At 37.3% G+C, this 22,752-nt stretch overlaps 1 protein-coding gene across 2 annotated transcripts in view; it reads right to left on the minus strand.

Annotated features, from left to right (window-relative positions):
* The window catches only part of LOC150105803 (sushi, von Willebrand factor type A, EGF and pentraxin domain-containing protein 1-like), a 358,579-nt gene that overhangs the window by 301,928 nt on the left and 33,899 nt on the right, over positions 1-22,752 (minus strand). For both annotated transcript variants that reach the window (XM_090394354.1, XM_090394355.1), the window contains exon 5: positions 12,958-13,200. In XM_090394354.1, the coding sequence (XP_090250480.1) occupies positions 12,958-13,200 (243 nt within the window). The remainder of the gene's footprint in view (positions 1-12,957; positions 13,201-22,752) is intronic.

The following is a 22,752-nucleotide window of genomic DNA, read 5'->3' on the forward strand; positions in this document are numbered from 1 at the left end:
AAATAGAGGCTGTCAGGATCAGATCTTCACTTTACGACAAATAGTCGAGAAAGCATGGGAATATAACAAAGATCTATATTTAAGTTTTGTCGATTTGGAAAAGGCATATGACAAGGTGCGAAGAGAGAAGCTATTCAATACGCTGCAATTATATGGTGTCAATGGGGCATTATATCAAGCAATACTTAGTCTGTATTTGAGTTGTGAGTCAGCAGTTAGAATTGAAGGAAGTACAGGAAGATGGTTTAATGTTAAATCTGGTGTGAGACAAGGATGTACATTATCCCCTCTGTTATTCATTATCTATATGGATCACATTATGAAGGAATGTGGTATTAAACCTGATATCAAAATTGGAGATGTTAATGTCAGCTCTTTGCTTTATGCGGATGATGTTATACTTCTAAATAAATCCGCTACAAGTCTGCAAGATTCTCTGACTAAATTGAATAGCTGTTGTAATAGATATGGTATGAAGGTCAGCAATAAAAAGACAAAGACAATGAAAATAGGCAGAATCATTGAAAATGTCAACTGTGTTGTGAATGGAGAACCTGTGGAACAAGTAAAACATTTCAGCTACTTAGGCACAATTTTTACTGAAGATGGTAAACTAAATATAGAAATAGACAACAGAATCAGCAAAGCTGGTATCGTGGGAAGTCAATTGAATAAATTCATATGGAATAAGAAAGAAATTAGTCGGAACACTAAATTAGCTGTATACAAGACTGTGTTCAAACCAATTTTAACTTATGGATCTGAGAGCTGGGTCAGAAGTAAAACACTTGACCAAAGACTAGAGACTGCAGATATGAGAGTCCTGAGAAAGATTAGAGGCGTGAACAGATGGCATCAATGGCAATATCATATTAAAAATGAGGATATTAGGAAAGAACTTGACATTGTCAGCATCCAGGAATGCGTTAGCAGAGCTAATCTCAGATGGTATGGTCACTTAAATAGAATGGGAGAGGAAAGATTAGCAAAACAAGTGTTCTTTGCCAGGTTGGCAGGAAAACGACCCAGAGGAAGACCAAGATATAGATGGATTGATACGGTACAAAGTGCTTTAGACGATAGAAATATAAGATCTGATAATGTTGGAGTCTTGACAAGTAACAGACTGATTTGGAGGAAAATTGTAGATAGGAAGTTAGTAATGATGTAATTTTTTCATGTAGTACTGTCATATCCTGTACACCCCTTGAGGGTACATGGCAGGAATTTGATGATGATGATGATGATGAGTTGATAATAACTGAGATGACATACATCTCTTACACCAGTCGGAGAGAGAGTGACCATATGGTTTTGACTTGGAAAATGAATAGATATGCAGGAGTATCAAAGAGACGGGAACTTATGTGGAATTATAAAGCAGGTGATTATAATAGTCTTAGACGTCAACTTCGGGAAGTTTCATGGAGGGAGGAATTGGAAGGCCGGGATAACATTAGTGCGTGGGAAATTGTGAAAGAATATTTGTTAGCAGCAATGGTAACGAGTGAAGAGGACACAATTTGGAGTAAAGTGGATGACAAACAATTTTAAACAGGAATTGCATGTGAAAAAGAGGCTATGGAAGAGATATAAGGATACAGGTGAAGAGAGGATGCATGAAGAATATAAGACACAGGCCAGAAGAGTGACTAGTGTGGTAAGGAAAGCGAAACTGGAATATGAGAGGAGGTTGGCCCTAAGATCCAAAGAAAATCCTAGGGAATTTTTTAGCTATGTGGCCAGTAGGAGGAGAAATGACTGTGGAAGAATGATATTGTGGGATAAAAATGGGAATAGAGTGACTGATGCAGAGGACGTAGTGGAATTGTTCAATGAACACTTTATTGGAGTATTTCATCCTAGAGATGTCAGTTTTAATGCTAGAGGGATAGGGCTGGTTCGAGGTTTAGAGGTACAGGAGGAGAGTGTGTTTCAGATACTGAGTACTCTGGATGTCAGTAAAGCTTTGGGACTGGATGGTATTACAAGACGAATTTTGAGAGAACGTGCCAGAGAACTGACAGTGCCTTTAACCTGGTTTTTCAATGAAAGTCTGGCTTCGGCAAAGGTGCCCAGTGAATGGAAGGAAGGTAAGATAGTGCGATTGCATAAGGGTGGTAACAAATTGGAAGTGTATAATTATAGGCCAGTCTGTGTGTCATCAGTAGTTGTTAAGATCTTGGAGAAAGTAGTGAGGGACCGTATACAACATTGGGCAGAATGAGGGTAATGTTATCTGTGAAGGTCAACATGGATTTGTGAAAGGGCACTCTTGTTTTAGCAATATGCTAGCCTTTTATAATAAAGTTACAAGAACATTAGATGAGGGAAAGGCATATACTGCAATTTTCTTAGACTTAGCAAAGGCATTTGACAGGGTGCCACATGATAAGCTGATATTTAAGTTGCAGCACATGGGTCTGAATGTCAGATTGGTCAACTGGATTCAGGATTGACTGTCTGATAGGTATCAGAGAGTTGTGTATGGTGGAGCAGTTTCAAGGAGACAGAGGATTACAAGTGGGGTCCCACTGGGCTCAGTACTAGGACCTATATTGTTTAACCTTTATATCAATGACATTGTCAGTGGATTGCAAAAGGATATTCAGTTGTTTGCAGATGATGCAAAGCTAGGAAGGATTATTAGTAATAGTGCAGATGTGGTAGCCCTGCAAGAGGATTTGAATAAGCTAGATAGATGGGCAAATGGATGGGGGGGGTGTCAGTTTAATGCAGCAAAATGTAAGGTCTTGAGGTTTGGGAAACATTGATGGGATGCAGCATACTCTATGGGAGGAGTTATGCTGGAGGAAGTAGAGGAGACAAGAGATCTGGGGTTGATGGTTGATAGAAACCTGAAGTTTAGGGGACATATTGCAAAGGTGGTGAAGGTAACACAGAGGATTGCTGCAATCATGAGAAGGACACTGACCTGCAGAGATAAGAGGGTTATCATTCCATTGTATAAGTCTCTGATCAGACCACACTTGGACTATTGTTCTCAGATTTGGTCTCCAGGATTTGAAGGGGATAAATTAACTGTGGAAAGGATACAAAGAAGGATGACAAAGATGGTTTCAGGACTGTACAAGGATAGTTACGAGGATCGGCTGAAGGAATGTGGACTGCAAAGTTTGGTGGATAGAAGAAGGAGAGGTGATATGATTGAGACTTTTAAACTGTTGAGAGGAGATTACAGGGTTGACACTGGGGAGTTCTTTCGCTTGGTTGAACAGCGGGAAAGAATGATGACAAGAGGCCATCCCTGGAAGTTACGAAAGGAAGCTGTGAGCAAGAGGGTGAGGAGTGGTTTCTTTGTGTGGAGGGTGGTTGAACCGTGGAATGCATTGCCTAATGGAGTGGTGAGAGCGAGAACGGTCAATGAGTTTAAGGAGTTGTATGATAGACTTTGTGTTTCTTAGGGGGGATCTCCCCTCTATGAGTCTTGACAGACTTTATGTTCTTAAGAAGGACCTCCCACAATGAATCTTTCGACTCCATGGAGGCCTGAAAATAATAATGTTTACCTTATGTGGCCCTAATTCCCCTGTTATCAGCAGCAGCTGAAAGAAATTAGCAAATGCACTCACACGTGGCCACAACTATGCACTAGCACCTAAAAATATTCCTGTAGAAGAAATAATGATCCAAGGATCTAAATTTTAAAACTTTACACTCTGCACATTGAACTGGTAACTCCATGCCCATTCACTTAGTCTATTGAAGTCCTTCCTCAGAGTTCCTCCCAATTTTGCATCAACTAAAACAACTGAATATCACATTCAAATCTTTCCCAACATTAACATACAAGCTAAACTGTAATGGCCCTAACAATAGATGTAGCAATCTATGAAAAGTCTGCAAAATCTAAGTATAGAACAGTGTTCCTTGTCTAAAGTACCTGTCACTTTATTTTAATAAGCAAGCAGATTACTAAAATATTATCAAAAGAAAATTCAAAAACGATCGCATTTAAAGGACAAGGTTCAGTAAGAACTAAAATAGTAATAGATAACAAGATTTTAAAACAAGTGAATTCATTTATACCTAGGATGTATGATTATATATGAAAATGAAAAATATATAAATCTAAAAATTGCCTGTTATTTAAAAATAACAGGCATGATTAACTCAATACTTAAACCAAACCAGACTAAAAGTATACAATACATTAGCCCTACCAGTTCTATTGTATGAAAGTGAAATCTGGACAATAAACAAAAAGACAAACAAAGATTAATAGAAGCTGAAATGAAGTTTATGAAAAAAACTGCAAAATATACTCAGTTCAATCACAAAGGAAATTAAGAGATTATGAAAGAATTAAACCAGGAATCAGTAATAGAAAAAAATTTTTAAATATAAACATAAATGGATGGAACACGTTGAAAGAATGAAAACAGAAAGATTACCAAAACAAGCCTTAAATTACAAACCATTAGAAAAAATAAAACCAGGATGTCCTTTAAGAGATTCAATGATGACTTCTAAGGTCAGAACAGGCTACTCGAGGCCTAAATCATTGACAAGCATGATCATTATTCATCAAACATGATCTTCTGCTTTGCAAACCAATGCTGTCCATCAGAGAGAATGCCACTGTTGTCAACCCAATTCTTAATCTCGGTTCTCACTCACCTGTCTAACACTTTAATCATAACACCTGACACACACACAGATTAGCCTATAAATTGAAGCTTGTCTTGTCACCTTGCTTATGATGTGGTAAAATCTTACTGTCCTTCCACTTCTTTTCATCTTGGCCAATGTAATTACAACTCATACAGGTATCAACAGGCTGTGGTTGGGAAGTGATATTCCAGAAGAGGAAAGTTGCAAGTGGCATGTCTGAGGGGGTCTGTTTTGGCCATTGTTGTTTAATTTGTATATAAATGACATTCAGGCTTTAGAGAAAGCAACTGACACAATGAAAAAGGAAAAGTTGGTCCTTGTTGGGGATCTAAATAGCAGAGTAGGAAATGATTGTCAGATATACAAAAATATTTTGGGAAAACTTGAAGAAAAGAGCAAAGCTAATAATAATGGCAAATACCTGTTGGATTTCTGCTCAGGACATGGACTGGTTATTACTAACACCATGTTCCAACATAAAAATGTGCACAAATTCACATAGAGAGAAGAGGCAAGGAATAAGAAAAGTCTCATTGACTATGTTATTGTTGATAGTGATGTTTTCTCCCTGGTATAGGACACCAGAGTGTACAGAGGATTTGAAATTGGAAGTGATCACTATTTAGTCTTGAGCAGGATAAAATTGAATTTCATATTGAAAAGAAGAATATGTAAGAAAGTTTTAAAGCGAATAAAAGTTGAGCAGCTCTCAGATGTGAACCGTAGACTAAAATACACAAATGTTATTCAGAACAGGAACCAAACCTTGGAGATTCAATGACAAGCCCTGAAGAAAACAACCTCACTACATGGCAGAAAGGCATGTGGTGAGGTTGTCTGCAAGGATAAAAAAATCAGAACTCCCTGGTGGATACAGGAAGTTAAAGAGGCAGTGAAGGAAAAGAAGAAAGCATATCAAAAGTTCCTGTCAAATAAGCCAGCTTTTACTCTTACAGAATACAGAGACAAATGTAAGAAAGCTAAACAGTGTGTAAAACTAGCTAAACAAAAGTCATGGGAGGACTTTGGCAAGAATATAGAAAATAAATATCAAGAAGGTGGCAAAATATTCTGGAGGTTGTTGAAGAAGCTTAGGAATGGAGGAAAGAGTGCTGTAAAAGGAATTAGAGATGATAAAGGTGACATGAAAACAGGAGAAAAAGATATCCTTGAAGTATGGAGTAATTACTTTGAAAAATTGCTAAATGAAACAAGCAGTGATGACAGCACAGTAGTAAAAAACACTGACCAGGCATGCTGTCAGGAATACATATCCATACTTGAGGTAGAAAAAGCCATCAAAAGCCTGAAATGCAGAAAGGCAAGAGTAGATGATATTTGACAAGAAATCCTCCATACTTGAGCATTTCTTGTCAAATATCGTCTTACAGTGGCTGCACTGCATAGTTCAGAGGGCTTGGACAAAGAGATGAATTCCAGATGATCAGAGTAGAGCTCTCATAGTACCCATATATAAAAAGGGAAATAAAACTGAATGTGAGAATTACAAAGGTATTTCATTACTGAGTGTTCATAAGATATATGCAAGTATACTTGAGAAATGGTTGAGAAGGATTGTGGAATAGAAGCTTGGTGAAGAACAAGCTGGATTCAGGCCAAATAGAGACTGTCAGGATCAAATCTTCACTTTATGACAGATAGTTTGAGAAATCATGGGAATATAACAAATATCTGTATTTAACTTTTGCAGATCTGGAAAAGGCATATGACAAGGTGCCAAGAGAGAAGCTATTCAAAACGCTCCAGTTATATGGTGTTAATGGGGCATTATATATCAAGCAATACTTAGTATTTATTTGAGTTGTAAATGTTAAAGGTAGTTTAATGTTAAATCTGGTGTCAGACAAGGATGTACATTATCCTCTCTGTTATTCATCATGAAGGAAAGTGGTATTAATCCTGATATCAAAATTAGAGGTATTAACCTCAGCTCTTTGCATTATGCGGATGATGTTATACTTCTAAATAAATCCGCTACAAGTCTGCAAGATTCCCTGACTAAATTGAATAACTGTTGTAATAGATATGGTATGAAGGTGAGCAATAAAAAGACAAAGACAATGAAAATAGGCAGAATCATTGAAAATGTCAACTGTGTTGTGAATGGAGAACCTGTGGAACAAGTAAAATATTTTAGCTACTTAGGCACGATTTTTACTGAAGATGGTAAATTAAATATAGAAATAGACAACAGAATCAGCAAAGCTGGTATGGTGGGAAGTCAACTGAACAAATTTATATGGAATAAGAGAGAAATTAGCCAAAACACTAAATTAGCTGTATACAAGACAGTGTTCAAACCAATTTTAACTTATGGATCTGAGAGAAGTAAAACACTTCACCAAAGACTAGAGACTGCAGATATGAGAGTTCTGAGAAAGACTGGGAGGCATGAACAGATGGCATCAATGGCAATATCATATTAAAAACAAGGATATTAGGAAAGAACTTGACATTGTCAGCATCCAGGAATGCATTAGCAGAGCTAATCTCAGGTGGTATGGTCACTTAAGCCGAATGGGAGAGGAAAGATCAGCAAAACAAGTGTTTTCTGCCAGGTGCAGGAAAAAGACCCAGTGGAAGACCAAGATATAGGTGGATTGGATATGGCACCAAGTGCCTTAGAAGACAGAAATATAAGACCTGATAATACTGGAGTCTTGATAGGTAACAGACTGATTTGGAGGAAAATTGTAGATAGGAAGTTAGTAATGATGTAAATTTTTCATGTAGTATTATTATATCCTGTACACCCCTTGAGGGTGTATAAATATATATCAGGAATTTGATGATGATAAATGACATTGAAAAAGGCTTAAATGATGATATATAGTTGTTTGCAGATGATGCAAAGATGGGGAGAATTATGAGAAGTATAGCAGATGTTGTAGCTTTGCATCATCATCAAATTCCTGCCATGTACCCTCAAGGGGTGTACAGGATATGACAGTACTACATGAAAAAATTACATCATTACTAACTTCCTATCTACAATTTTCCTCCAAATCAGTCTGTTACTTGTCAAGACTCCAACATTATCAGATCTTATATTTCTATCATCTAAGGCACTTTGTACTGTATCAATCCACCTATATCTTGGTCTTCCTCTGGGTCGTTTTCCTGCCAACCTGGCAGAGAACACTTGTTTTGCTAATCTTTCCTCTCCCATTCTATTTAAGTGACCATACCACCTAAGATTAGCTCTGCTAATGCATTCCTGGATGCTGACAATGTCAAGTTCTTTCCTAATATCCTCATTTTTAATATGATATTGCCATTGATGCCATCTGTTCATGCCTCTAATCTTTTTCAGGACTCTCATATCTGCGGTCTCTAGTCTTTGGTCAAGTGTTTTACTTCTGACCCAGCTCTCAGATCCATAAGTTAAAACTGGTTTGAACACTGTCTTGTATACAGCTAATTTAGTGTTCCGACTAATTTATTTCTTATTCCATATGAATTTATTCAATTGACTTCCCACCATACCAGCTTTGCTGATTCTGTTGTCTATTTCTATATTTAATTTACCATCTTCAGTAAAAATCGTGCCTAAGTAGCTGAAATGTTTTACTTGTTCCACAGGCTCACAACACAGTTGACATTTTCAATGATTCTGCCTATTTTCATTGTCTTTGTCTTTTTATTGCTGACCTTCATACCATATCTATTACAACAGCTATTCAATTTAGTCAGAGAATCTTGCAGACTTGTAGCGGTTTTATTTAGAAGTGTAGCTTTTCAAGAGGACTTAAATAGACTGTCTTAATTGTGAGCATGTAGGGATATCAGTTTAATGTTACAAAGTATAAGGTTTTAAAATTTGGGAAGCAAAAATGGGATGCAGAGTATAGGATTGGTGGGGATATTTTGGAGGAGACGAAGGATTTGAGTGTGTGTGTGGGGGGGGGGGGGAACAGAGACTTGAAATTTCATGGGCATTTGTTAAAATTGTGAGGACAACACAGCAGATTATGGGAATGATGCAGAGAACACTGACATGCAGAAGTAAGGATATTTGATTCCATTGTACAAGACTCTGATTAGGTAACATATGGATTACTGTGCACAGATTTGATCACCAGGTTTTCAAAAGGATGATGAGATGTTGGAGAAGGTCCAGAGAAGACTGACTATGTTGGTTTCTGGTCTCTAGAGTGTGGAATATGAGAACAGATTGAGAGAATGCGAATTACAGAGCCTAATGGACAGATGAATGAGATTTTCACAAAATATCTGGAGATAAGGAGAATGAGAGGAAATCCATGGAAGCTGTATAAGTGGTGTGTGAGCAAGGAATGAGGAGTAGATTTTTTGCATGGAGAGTGGTGGGTGATTGGAATGCATTGCTTGAGAGTGTAGTGAGTGCATTTATGTCAAATGAATGCATTCATTTAAGTTGAGTTACAATAAACTGTACATGTGAGAGTAGGACCTCCCATGATGAGTCTCTTGACTTCATGGAAATCTGTTTATAATAATAATATTAAACAAAGATGTCAACTCCCTGGTATATTCCTTCAAAACACATGGTGATATATCAAGTCCCACAACTTATTAACATCAAATTTACTCTATTAATCCTGCTCACTCACAGTTCAGTCTCTCCTCCCTTTCCTCTACAATAAACCCTGCATAATAACATATTCATGAAGACAAAATAACTTTATGAACTGCTCATTTAATATCTGACCTAATATCCTCTGCAGTCATTATCTTTTATTATTTTCATAGAATAAATATCATCCTTCCATAATCATTCTTTTTCTGTTGTCTACATATCAAAAGAACTTCCTAGAGGTTTGTTTTTGACTTCACTGACTAACTGCTGTTCATACTGCAATTTTGCTAGCCTTGCCAAATGAGTCACCTTCCTTGCTTGTTCTTTGTACTCCTTGTGTAACTGATTATTATCATGAATCTTATGGTCCTTCCATAATGCCTTTTTATTTCAGATTACACATTTAATCTCTTCCTTCATCCATTTCACACCTAATTTATTTATCTTTCTAAACCTTGGAATACAGTGAGACATTGCTTCTGATATAGTTCTTGAAGCACACCTAAGCACTTATGTTCCTGTTTAATAGAAAAAAACACACAACCACAGCTAATAATTAGCTAACTAAATTTATTTAGCTAATTGGATTACTAAGTCAATATTTCACTTTGGTTACCAAGGCATCTTCATGGACACAAAGAAATATATCGAGCCTGTATGCACAGGCACACTAGCAGGAAAGCAAACAGACTGATTGTAAAAGATGGGTTCCTAGGTCTTTATGGCATTCTCTATATGTGTGGCAATGAAATCTTGTTGAGGGTCTCAAAGTGATGATCTCCCTTGGCAATGTGAAGCAAGCAACCCAACTTGTTTAAATCTGGAGAATGTTTTAGCTATGGCTGATTCCAGAAATAGTCTCTCTTTAAATCTGTTTCTGCATATTATTATTATTATATGGTATCTTTTTGGAGCCTGAAGAATCATTGTTGGAGATGAGACCCACACTAACCTTTATACACACAAAACCTATCATACCTCTCCCTAAACTCATTCGCTATCAGGGCACTCCCAACTAATTTTGGCAATTCATTCCATTCATTACTTCATCATCATCATCATCATCATCAAATTCCTGCCATGTACCCTCAAGGGGTGTACAGGATATGATAGTACTACATGAAAAAAATTACATCATTATTAATTTCCTATCTACAATTTTCCTCCAAATCAGTCTGTTACTTGTCAAGACTCCAACATTATCAGATCTTATATATCTATCGCCTAAAGCATTTTGTACTGTATCAATCCACCTATATCTTGGTTTTCCTCTGGGTCGTTTTGCTGCCAACCTGGAAGAGAACACTTGTTTTGCTAATCTTTCCTCGCCCATTCTATTTAAGTGACCATACCACCTAAGATTAGCTCCTAACGCATTCCTGGATGCTGACAATGTCAAGTTCTTTCCTAATATCCTCATTTTTAATATGATATTGCCATTGATGCCATCTGTTCATGCCTATAATCTTTCTCAGGACTCTCATATCTGTGGTCTCTAGTCTTTGGTCAAGTGTTTTACTTCTGACCCAGCTCTCAGATCCATAAGTTAAAACTGGTTTGAACACTGTCTTGTATACAGCTAATTTAGTGTTTTGGCTAATTTCTCTCTTATTCCATATAAATTTCTTCAGTTGACTTCCCACCATACCAGCTTTGCTGATTCTGTTGTCTATTTCTATATTTAATTTACCATCTTCAGTAAAAATCGTGCCTAAATAGCTGAAATGTTTCACTTGTTCCACAGGTTCTCCATTCACAACACAGTTGACATTTTCAATGATTCTGCCTATTTTCATTGTCTTTGTCTTTTTATTGCTCACCTTCATACCATATCTATTACAACAGCTATTCAATTTAGTCAGAGAATCTTGCAGACTTGTAGCAGATTTATTCAGAAGTATAACATCATCTGCATAAAGCAAAGAGCTGACATTAACATCTCCAATTTTGATATCATGTTTAATACCACTTTCCTTCATAATGTGATCCATATAGATAATGAATAATAGAGGGGATAATGTACATCCTTGTCTCACACCAGATTTAACATTAAACCATCTTCCTGTACTTCCTTCAATTCTAACTGCTGACTTACAACTCAAATAAAGACTAAGTATTGCTTGATATAATGCCCCATTGACACCATATAACTGCAGCATATTGAATAGCTTCTCTCTTGGCACCTTGTCATATGCCTTTTCCAAATCGACAAACCTTAAATACAGATCTTTGTTATATTCCCATGCTTTCTCGACTATTTGTCGTAAAGTGAAGATCTGATCCTGACAGCCTCTATTTGGCCTGAATCCAGCTTGTTCTTCACCAAGCTTTTCTTCCACAATTCTTCTCAACCGTTTCTGGAGTAGAGCTCTCATAGTACCCATATATATAAAGGGAAATAAAACTGCATGTGAGAATTACAGAGGTATTTCCCTACTCCAATCATCGGGAATTCGTCCCTCTGTCCAGGCTTTCTGAACTATGCAGTGCAGCCACTGTAAGACTCTTATACCACCATACTTCAGCATTTCTGGTCGAATATCATCTACTCCTGCTGCCTTTCCACATTTCAAGCCTTTGATGGCTTTTTCTACTTCTAGTATGGATATGTATTCCTGACTGCATGCCTGGTCAGTGTTTTTTACCACTCTGCTGTCATCACTGCTTGTTTCATTTAGCAGTTTTTCAAAGTAATTACTCCATACTTCAAGGATATCTTTTTCTACCGTTTTCATATCACCTTTATCATCTCTAATTCCTTTTACAGCACTCTTTCCTCCATTCTTAAGCTTCTTCAACAACCTCCAGAATATTTTGCCACCTTCTTGATATTTATTTTCTATATTCTTGCCAAAGTCCTCCCATGACTTTTGTTTAGCTAGTTTTACACAGTGTTTAGCATTCTTGCATTTGTCTCTATATTCTCTAAGAGCACAAGCTGTCTTATTTGACAGGAACTTTTGGTATGCTTTCTTCTTTTCCTTCACTGCCTCTTTAACTTCCTGTGTCCACCAGGGAGTTCTGATTTTTTTATCCTTACAGATAACCTCACCACACGCCTCTCTGGCAGAATCAATCAATGTTTTCTTCAGAGTTTGCCACTGAATCTCCAAGGTTTGATTCCTGTTCTCAAACTCTTTCATTTTTTCTTCAATAATCTTTGTGTATTTTAGCCTACAGTTCACATCTGAGAGCTGCTCAACTTTTATTCGCTGTAAAACTTTCTTACATGTTATTCTTTTCAATATGAAATTCAATTTTATCCTGCTCAAGACGAAATAGTGATCACTTTCATTACTTGGATTTTGAAAAACATGCTAACAGGTAAAGATAAGGAAGTTATTATCCCTCTTTATAAGGATATGATTTGGCCACATCTAGACTACTGCACACAGATTTGTCACCTGGGTTTCTTGGAGAACCAGGAGGAGGTAGAAAAGATTCAGAGATGAGCGACCAAGATGGTGATAGGTCTGTGAAATACATCCTATGTGATGTTTAAGGGCCTTCAGTCTGAACTACTTGGTAGTCATCTGTCATACTGAGTTCATTATAATAGTTTTTGCTATAGTGAGGGTCGATTATATTAAAATTGTAACAACCACTAAAAAATAAATAAATAACAAATGATATGCATCCAAATATATTATTATTTAATATGATAAAAACTTTATACAAATATACTTTTTTCAATTACATTTCATAGTAATGATAAAAAATATTATATGTTTAAAAACACTTACTCTCACATTTGAATTCCACTCCTGACCACTGCCTTGTTTCTAGACATCTCCTTGGTTCAGATGGCTGAATGTTCCAAGGTTTAATTTTGTCATTTTCTTTTTCAGATAATATGGTTCTATTGCAAAAATATGGACAATATCCTTCTTTGCATTTAAATGAGCAAGAAGAATTATATGCATTCCCACAAATAGGAGGTAAAATAACACCACCTTCAGGAGCAGCTAACTTAACACACTGCACAGCTAAAAACAAAGAGAGAGGAAAAAAACAATATTTAGAAACCACTATATAAGAAGTCTAAAACATATATTCACAACTCCCCCTCCAGAAAAAAAAAGAAAAGAAAAGAATTTTGATTTAACATTCATATTTCTAAGAAACAGAAATACAGATATTATTCTTATAGTCAACTCTCACTACTACAGATACCATTACAACAAATTCATCATAATGCTCACCATTGTAACAAACTACTGTTGTAGTCACAATGATTTTGCTAGAGTGAGAAATGACTAATTGTAGTTATACTTTTGAGCAAGTTAGAAATACTCACATATCACCAGTGATGTATTAAAAAAACATGAATGGGAATATCTACAGCACAGAATATGGCATATATATGCACAAGTAGAACATAATTTCTTCTACAGAAAGAATTAAAGAAAGGGTAATGCCATGTACAATCACTCATGCCAGCAATCACTTCTATCATATTGTTTTTCTGGAAAATGCTAAGGTATAAGAAACAATCTTTGAGGTGTGTATGCTCTGAGGTAGGCATATTCTTTAAGACATGTCGAGGAACCATTTTTCATGGGGGGGGGGGGCTTTTGTAATACAAACAATGGAAAATAAAACTGTGAATTTGAAAGATATAGCATATTCAAAAGACTGTTTAAGAGTCAAAGCTAGATAATCAGAAAGAGATCTCCAGGAAGTTTTAAGAATGCAGAGAATTAAATGGAGCTTCTGACAAAGTCCAATCTTCATCTTGTTATGGTCTGTCCCAGTAGTAAACATCCACACAGATACCGAACAAATGAGGATAAGGCCCTTTAGCATTTAGCACACCAAACTGTATTATGTACTGGCTACTAAAAACTACATGAAATCCCATGCCATCTGAGAATTCACCCAGTTAAACAGGGCTTTTGCTGTTTATGTCAGAGACCAGGGAAAATATCAAAAAAATTAGCTAGCTACCAAAAAACTAAACATCTGCAAAATTCAAGATAGGCACCATCAAAATAAGAAATATCAATGGAAAAGAAGTTAATTAGAGAAATATCAAGTCAATAACTGGTGTTACTGAAGGAAAGAAGACAAAAAAAAAAAAAGGAGATGCATCTAAATATTCTAAACCACAGGATATTACATTAAAAAAATAATGATCAGGGAAAGGAAGGAATAATTATAGTATTCACCAATAAACTAAAGCACAGTATAATCTTCATCATACACAGAAAAATTTAATTTGTGTCAATTATATAGAATCCCTTTACTAACTTATAAATTTCTATCATGTCTCCTCTCCTCTGCCTGTCAACTAAACTCTGCAATGCAAGTGTGCTAAATCACAGGTGTCTTTTTTTCCCTCAGGTGTCTTAAATCTTTCCCTATATCATTAATATACAAATTAAAGAGGAGTGGCCCTAGTAAAGAGCACTGGATACTCCTCTCAATCTATCCTCAGAGGGAGAATTCCATAGACCTTTCACCAGCTTGGTCTCTCTCCTCTGAATCCTCTACACCTCATGATCCCCAAGTTTACAAATCTATGCATAACGATGCAGCAGAAACATGACTTTATAAAGAAGGATAATAACCTCCCTATATTTACTTGTCAATGTGTTCTTCAACATCCAAGTAATTCTTGGAGCTATTTTGCCAACTTTTACAATATGTCCTTCAAACTTCGAATCTCTGTCCACAATCACCCCAAAATCCCTAATCTCAGCAATTTCCTCCACCATCACCCCAAGATCCCATCCAGTACCATCATTTTTGCAATATTAAACTGACAACCATTGCCAATTTATTTTAATCACCATGCAAGATATCAACATTACCTTTATCAACTATTACCCTTCCTAGTTTTGAATCATCAGCAAACAAATGAATATATCCCTCTCCCTTAAATCTTTCCCTATATCATTAATATACAAATTAAAGAGTGGTGGCCCTAGAAAAGAGCACTGGGTACTACTCTAGTCACCTTCATTCTTCATGATTTCACTCCACCATACACCACCCTCTAATGTCTGTTAGTCACTCTCCTTTCCCTGCCACCAGCCTGATATCCATTCCCATTTGGTCAAACTTATGTAACTGTTTTACAAGTATTCTTGTAATTCTTGGTATTCTGTGAAATGCTTTTGCAAAGTCCAGATGCATCATGGTGTAACCATTTCCTTGAGTCAGTCCTAGAGTCCTAAAAGGTGCCCCCTAGCGGGCTAAGGGTTGTCTTTGCTGTTCGGCTGACGATCTTAGAATGTAAGCTTCTCAAATTTGGGGTAGTCTCATGCACATAAATTTGTTGATGTTCAGGAAGTTTTTCAGAGCTGAGGATGATTCAAGGAATAATCTTTCGTACTTGTACTTGCTGCAGTGTAATAAAGTGGCCTTCTTCCAGTGCATTCTGTGTTGGGTGTCCAATGGATGGTCAGCAAGTCCTGAGTGGCTGAGTGGCTGTATTGGCAGAACCAGACTACATCCGGTTCTGCCAGGTATCAGATATCCTGATATTGGCTGTCCTGCCTGTTTGGCCACAGTAGGACAGTTTGCAACTGCAAAGAACCTGGAATATTCCAGGTAGGTTTAGGGAAAGTGGTTGGTCTTTGGTGAAGCAGATAAGAGATACCAATTTCTTATGTAGTTTGTAAATAGTTGTGAGGTCATATTTTCTTATGATTTCTGTTAGTTTTTCAGATATATAGAATGGTGATAGATTTAGAGTAATCTCTGCTATGGGGAGTGTGGTTAACTGATTTTAATAATTCTTGGCCACAGTAGGACAGTTTGCAAAGTCCAGATGCAAAGAACCTTGGAATATTCCTAGAGTCCTAAAAGGTTTAGCGGGAAAGTGGTTGGTCCTTTGCTGTTCGAAGCTGACGATCTTAAGAGATACCAATTTCTTATGCACATAAATTTGTTGATGTTCAAATAGTTTTTCAGAGCTGAGGATGATTCAAGGAATAATCTTTCTTACTTGTACTTGCTGCAGTGTAATAAAGTGGCCTTCTTCCAGATATATAGAATGGTGATAGATTTAGCAAGTCCTAATCTCTGCTGTATTGGGGAGACTGTGGTTAACTGCCAGGTATCAGATATCCTAATATTGGCTGTCCTGCCTGTTTGGCCACAGTAGGACAGTTTGCAACTGCAAAGAACCTGGAATATTCCAGGCTAGGTTTAGGGAAAGTGGTTGGTCTTTGGTGAAGCAGATATGGTACCAGTTCTTATGTAGTTTGTAAATAGTTGTGAGGTCATATGTTATCTTATGAACTGATTAATTTTTCCCTGTTATATAGAATGGTGATAGATTTAGAGTAATCTCTGCTATGGGGAGTGTGGTTAACTGATTTTAATATTTTTTTGGGATTGTGGGGGGCTAAGAAGGTGTTGACTGTAGTGGTGAATGTTATCTGATCTACCTGTTATATAAGGTTTTTATAATCCCATATTATGTGTGACTGTTGGTGAATGTATCTACCTGTATGTGTAGGTTTTCTGTAAACAGAGAAAGCCAGAGATCCATCAGGCTGACATGTAAGCAGAGTGTCTAGGAAAGGGAGACTGTTGTTGTTTTCCTTTTCCAAGGTAAACTGGATCCGATATAGATATAGAAATATAGAAAATATAGAAATAGAAAACCTCTCACTCCAACTCACCGACATAATGGTCAGTTCTGATGTCTCCTCCATATTCACCAATGTCCCATTCAAAGATACCTTAGACCTCATCCAAGCCAAATTTTCTCCTGATATCTCCGCCCTATTTCAATTCACCATGAACTCAGGCTATTTCGTTTGGCAAGGAAATTTCTACAAACAGAGAGGGGGAACAGCCATGGGTTCTCTACTCTCTCCACCCCTGGCCAACTTCTATATGGAGACCTTTGAAGAAAAGAAGCCTTAAATTTGCCCCACATAAACCCACTATTTGGCGACTCTATGTGGATGATGTGTTTGCCATTTGGCAGCATCGCCTGGATACACTCCACAATTTCACAACATACTTAAACAATCAACAGCTGAGGATCCAGTTTATCTTGGAAAAGAAAAACAACAACAACAGTCTCCCTTTCCTAGACACTCTGATTACATGCCAGCCCTGATGGATCCCTGGCTTTCTCTTCTGTTTACGGAAAAGCTATACGTACAAATGATACATTCACCAGCAGTCACACACCAGGCCCTCTCCCAACAATATGGGATTATAAAAATCCTATATAACAGGGCAAAATTCTATATAATAATATATAATAATGAATTCTATATAAAAAATCCTATATAACAGGCCAATCATCAGTTCAGATAACAATGCCCTAACTACTGAACTTAGGGTCTCTCTTAATAATAATAATTTTTTTTACATTTGTAAGATGTGAAAGTTTCTATAAATATGACTAGTTCACATGTTCCATTAAAACTATTCACCATTTTTCTCGTATGCATCAGTGTAATGTAGAATGCATTTGTTAAACAATATCACATAATAAGATTCACAATTTAAGGCAAGGTATGATGAGCTGTGTGTGTGTGTGTGTGAGTGAGTTAGTGACAATGGAATCTCTCGTGCTAAGTTCTTTTGATCTCGTGGAAGTCTAATGATCATGACAATGATGATCAGAATAATTAAACACACAAGTTTTAAATTTTTTCTGAGATAATGTACCAATGTATAAGGGAAATAACATTTAAAGCTTCAACAGTATAACATGTTAATCTAATAAAAGCCGCAGTTATTTTTGATAAATAGGCTTCACTGCACATGTCTTATAATTCATTTTTCAGCCAACTGTTCATTCGATGATTTGTAGTTTTGATGAATTGCCTTTTGAAGTTTGATTGAAATTGTGTTTTCAACTAATTGCCATTCCATGAATTGTTTTTCGATTAACTGCTGTTTGATTAACTGTTTTTTGATTAATTGCCTTATTAAAAGACAGTAAATTGTCTTTCAATGTTTTCGGTGAAATTTTCTATTCAGTTATATAACAAATATCAGATATTACAGAAGCTGAAAAAAAAAATTATATAGTAAACTTGTACAATTTGGTTTTGAAAAACAAATACAAAAAAGTTAAAAAGGAATTTCTTCTAGTTAAAAAAAAATGCATGAATAGAGGCTTAAGACTCCAGTATTAAAATTCTGCTATTAAGCAATACAGCCTCAAAAATCCTTAAAATATTACAGACTAATCTCATATACACATTTTCTCAAGTACAACCTATTTCGTATCCCACTATTTGAAATAAATGATCACAGTGTTCCGAAAGCCGAGATTGTTAAGAAGGGCTTCATTGATAACTTAACGAAGTTCCAAGGACATCCCTAACAGGAGGGATTTTGCTTAGAAAAATTGCACATGGTCATTTTCCAGTAATGCCATTAAATGGAGTCTTCTTGTAAGGCCACAACATCTTCACTACTCTTTATGGTTCGTCCCAACTTTGCATCATCTGCAAACAACTGAATATCTCCATCCAAATCTTCACCAATATCATTAATATACAAGTTAAACAGTAATGGCCCTAAAACAGACCCCTGAGGCACTCCACTAGTGACTTTCCTTTTCCTGGATATCACACCCCTATACACAACTTGTTGATACCTATCAGATAGCCAGTCTCCAATCCAATGCACTAATCTAATATCCAACCCCATCTGCTCTAGTTTGACTGTCAACTTATCATGAGGTACTCTATTAAAAGCCTTTGCGAAATCCAAGTATATTACTGTGTATCCTTCTCCTCTGTCCAAGGAAGCAGTCACTTTATTGTAATAAGTAATTAGATTACTAAAACATGACCTCCCTTTAGCAAATCCATGCTGTCTATCAAAGATAATACCACTGTTGTCAACCCAACTCTGGATCCTAGTTCTCACAAGCTTCTCCAACAACTTAAACACAACACCTGACACACAGATAGGCCTATAGTTTGATGCTTGAGTTCAATCACCTCCTTTATGAAGTGGCACAATCTTGCCCTCCTTCCACTCCTTAGGAACTTGACCAAGTGCAAGACTCGTATTAAAAAAAAAGGCAGGTGTCAACTCCCTGGCACATTCCTTCAGAATATGAGGTGATATATTATCAAGTCCCACAGCCTTATTTACATCTAGTTTACTCAACGCCCCAAACACCTCTTGCTCACTTACAGTCAGTCTCTCCTCCCCATCATCAACTGCTCTCAATCTCTCCATGAAGTCACATTCACAAGATTGAAAGATCTTTATGAACTGCTCATTAAGTATCTCCACCACACATTCTGCAACAGCTGTCTTTATACCATTTTCTCCAATCAATGTCATCCTTCCATAATCATTCTTTCTTTTTCTGGCTACATATTGAAAGAACTCCTTAGGATTCTTTTTGGCTTCATTAGCTAACTGCTGTTCATACCTCTCTTTAGCTACTCTCACCAACCAAGTCAACCTCCTTGCCTGGTCTTTGTAGACCTCATGAAATTGGTTATTTCCACTTCTCTTATGCTGCCTCCACAATGCCCTTTTTCTCTGTATCGCATGCTTAATCACTTTATTCATCCATCTCACACTTACCTTATTTAACCTTCTCACCCTTCGAATACATTTAGACATTGCATCTACTAGATAGTTTTTGAAAAACCCCCAAGCTGCATTGATCTCTTTTCCAGCTAACTCCTCATTCCACGCTACACCCGCAAGCTGTCTCCTGAGCTCTTCATAATCACCCCCCCCCCTTGTAGTTCCACATATATCCTTTTCTCACAGGGGTCCTCGAACTGCTGGCAACCACCCAGGTAATCACCTCATGGTCACTCTCACCAATTGGTGGATGATTTGACACCTCGTCCACTGATCGGTGGATGAGGTGTCAAATCGCAGTTATCGCAGAACAAGTTCTTTTTTGCAATATTGACATGACTGTGATTAACAAGAAAAAAAGAATTTTGATATTTTGATAGCCAGCCTGGTTGTCGAGTGGTTAGCATGTCCGCTCTCCAGTCAAGAGGCTGCGGGTTCGAATCCTGCTGTGGGCATGGATGTTTGTGATTGTCTGTGGAAATACCAGTAGTGGTCGGCGGTAGATGGCGTTAGTGTAGTTGCGGTCAGTTGGTGAATTGTGAGTGGTGGAAGCAGAGTTGTAGAATGGATGCCCTCCCTCGATGAGCCTTTGGACTCCCTGGAGGTTACAAATAATAATATGTATAATTGAGTGAAAATATCGCCTATGGAAAGTTACAAAAAAAAAAAAAAAAAACATGGCATTTAAAACCGGCAATATAACATACAAATGCTTCCAAACATTATATATTATGGAAATTCTTTTTTGATTTAAAAAGAAGCATTCTAGGAAATACAAAACTCTTGGTTAGGTGGTAGTGAACATCCCAACTTATGCAATATTCATGGGTGAAGTGGAGTTAAAATTCTGTTTATTCTTATTATAACAAGTTTTTTACACTGTTTCATCCTCTTAGCTTATTGGGGTCTTATGGTCAACTGTATGGATGACTGCAGTCATCCCTACAGTTTACTTTATAATCACCTTATCATTAAAATTCTCTGGAAAAAGGTGATACCTTATATTCTTATTCAATAAAGTGATATAAGTGATATACCTCTTTACTATTTGCATATAGGAAACATATTATGTCTGCATTAATTCAATCTTGGTGTTTCTTCAGGATATGGTTTCCACTGATGAGACAACAAAGGTCAAAATCAGTCTAGGTAGTGACCCTTCCCATAATATATAACATTATACAAGTCCAAAAGGACATGTGTTTTGCATTATGGGATACTAAGGCAATTGATGTGAAGTCATTAGTCTGTGTACACAAGGCCCAGTTGTGAAGTGACTTCACATGCAAACTTTGTTTGCTTACACTTGGACAAAGGATTAAACAAGAATATAATTTCTTGGCAAGTTTAATTTAGTTCCATTAGCATTCACCAAATACCACTTTACTCTACTCCTACATCTCATGCCATGGTTAAGCTGCCATCAGGACAAGTTATTTAAGAAATACTACTACTCAGACTACTGTTGGTACTGTGGGAAAAATCTCATAGACTTCCAGAAGGAATATAATGTCTTGTATTGTACAAAGAATGTAGATGGCACAAAGCGAAGTAACAACAGAATGTATATTTAAGTATAAAGAGCTAATAAGCTTCATTTCGGCAATGAAAACATTACTTAAATTAAGGGGATATTAATTCCCACATAGTTTTAAAACCGAATAAGAAACTCAAAGATTGGAATCAGAGAGTTTCTTGCCGAATATAGTATAGTAAACTATAAAGTATCGGCGCACACTAGCGTTAGCCAATGCAAGTGATCCTAGTACGTGGTACAATCTCGGGCAACTCGTTGCAAAGGTAAGTAAAGTTCAGATCGCTATTCTTAGGTATTTTCCATAATGTAAAAACACATTTCCTAGGAAATGTATGCTGTTATTACATTATGGAGGGAGGTCACTACCCAGACCGGTTTCAGCCTTTTTTGAGGCTTCATCAGTGAGTAGCTAGACCCAATGCCAAAGTTAACTGTTAACTTCTGTGGCTTGATGGATGTCAATCCCGTGGATTCTGATCCCGTCATCGGTATGAAAAAGACTTATTTTAAAGGTTAGCGAGCACTCGGCTCACCCTGATTAGGGCATTGCGGAAGTGCCTGAGCCGAAAGGTAGTGCAGCTTTCGGGCGCTTAGAAAACTCCTGAATGAGTTGCTCGGAATGAGAAGCTGCTTAGGTGAAAAAGTAGCGGTAGTGTTACGAAGCAATGTGGAAATATCTGGGATATCAGCATCGAAATACAGGAGCATGTCATTGGGTGATCATGGAGAAGATGACTTGAGCATTCCTGAGGAATTTCTTAGTGTCGGCTTGGCTGGGATTCATCTTGCTAAAGGCTATTAGCATCTCCCCTAGTGAGGCAGCAAGAATCTGTGCAGAATTTTCATTGTAATCTGTCGAGGCTACGGGTAAAATCCGCGGAGAGACCGCAGAAGCGTATGTTTTATCGGCGGGAACACTCCGCACTGTGACTTCCGGCGAAGGTTTCGTGTCTTGAATCTCAGTGGGCGGAGCCAACGCCGCTCTAGTCTTCCGTTGGTTAGATGGGTGAATTGAGCAGCCTTTAAAATTTGCTGGATGGGGGCCGCCACAATTCGCACATTTAGCAGGTGTAGACGATGATTTTGTACAAGTGTGCGAGGGATGGTTGTCACCACACTTTACACACTTGTAATCTGCTTTACATAACTTTTGTGCATGCCTGCATGCCCAAATTTTTGGCAGTGGTGGCATTGACCGGCGGATGCCTTTCTTCTGAGTGGTTCGGTCTTGATGACTAAGTTGCAGACTATAGTAAGGTCGTAAATTGCTCTGTGGTCTTTACTGATCTCCACTAAGACCAGAGGCATGGGGCGCTTGTCTGCGCGGTACATGCGCGAGATCTTAATTGGTTCAAGACCTTGTGATCTGAGGTCCGTAGCTATTTCATCAGTAGTTATGGTTTCTGCCAGACCTCTGATGACTACTTTAAGGTTTTTTTCGCTTTTTAGTTGGTAGGTGTGATAT

This window comes from Typopeltis vanoorti, chromosome 6 (genome assembly GCF_054136105.1).
Source record: "Typopeltis vanoorti isolate ZY-2024b chromosome 6, IOZ_Tvanoo_1.0, whole genome shotgun sequence".
NCBI classification, from domain to species: Eukaryota; Metazoa; Arthropoda; class Arachnida; order Uropygi; family Thelyphonidae; genus Typopeltis; species Typopeltis vanoorti.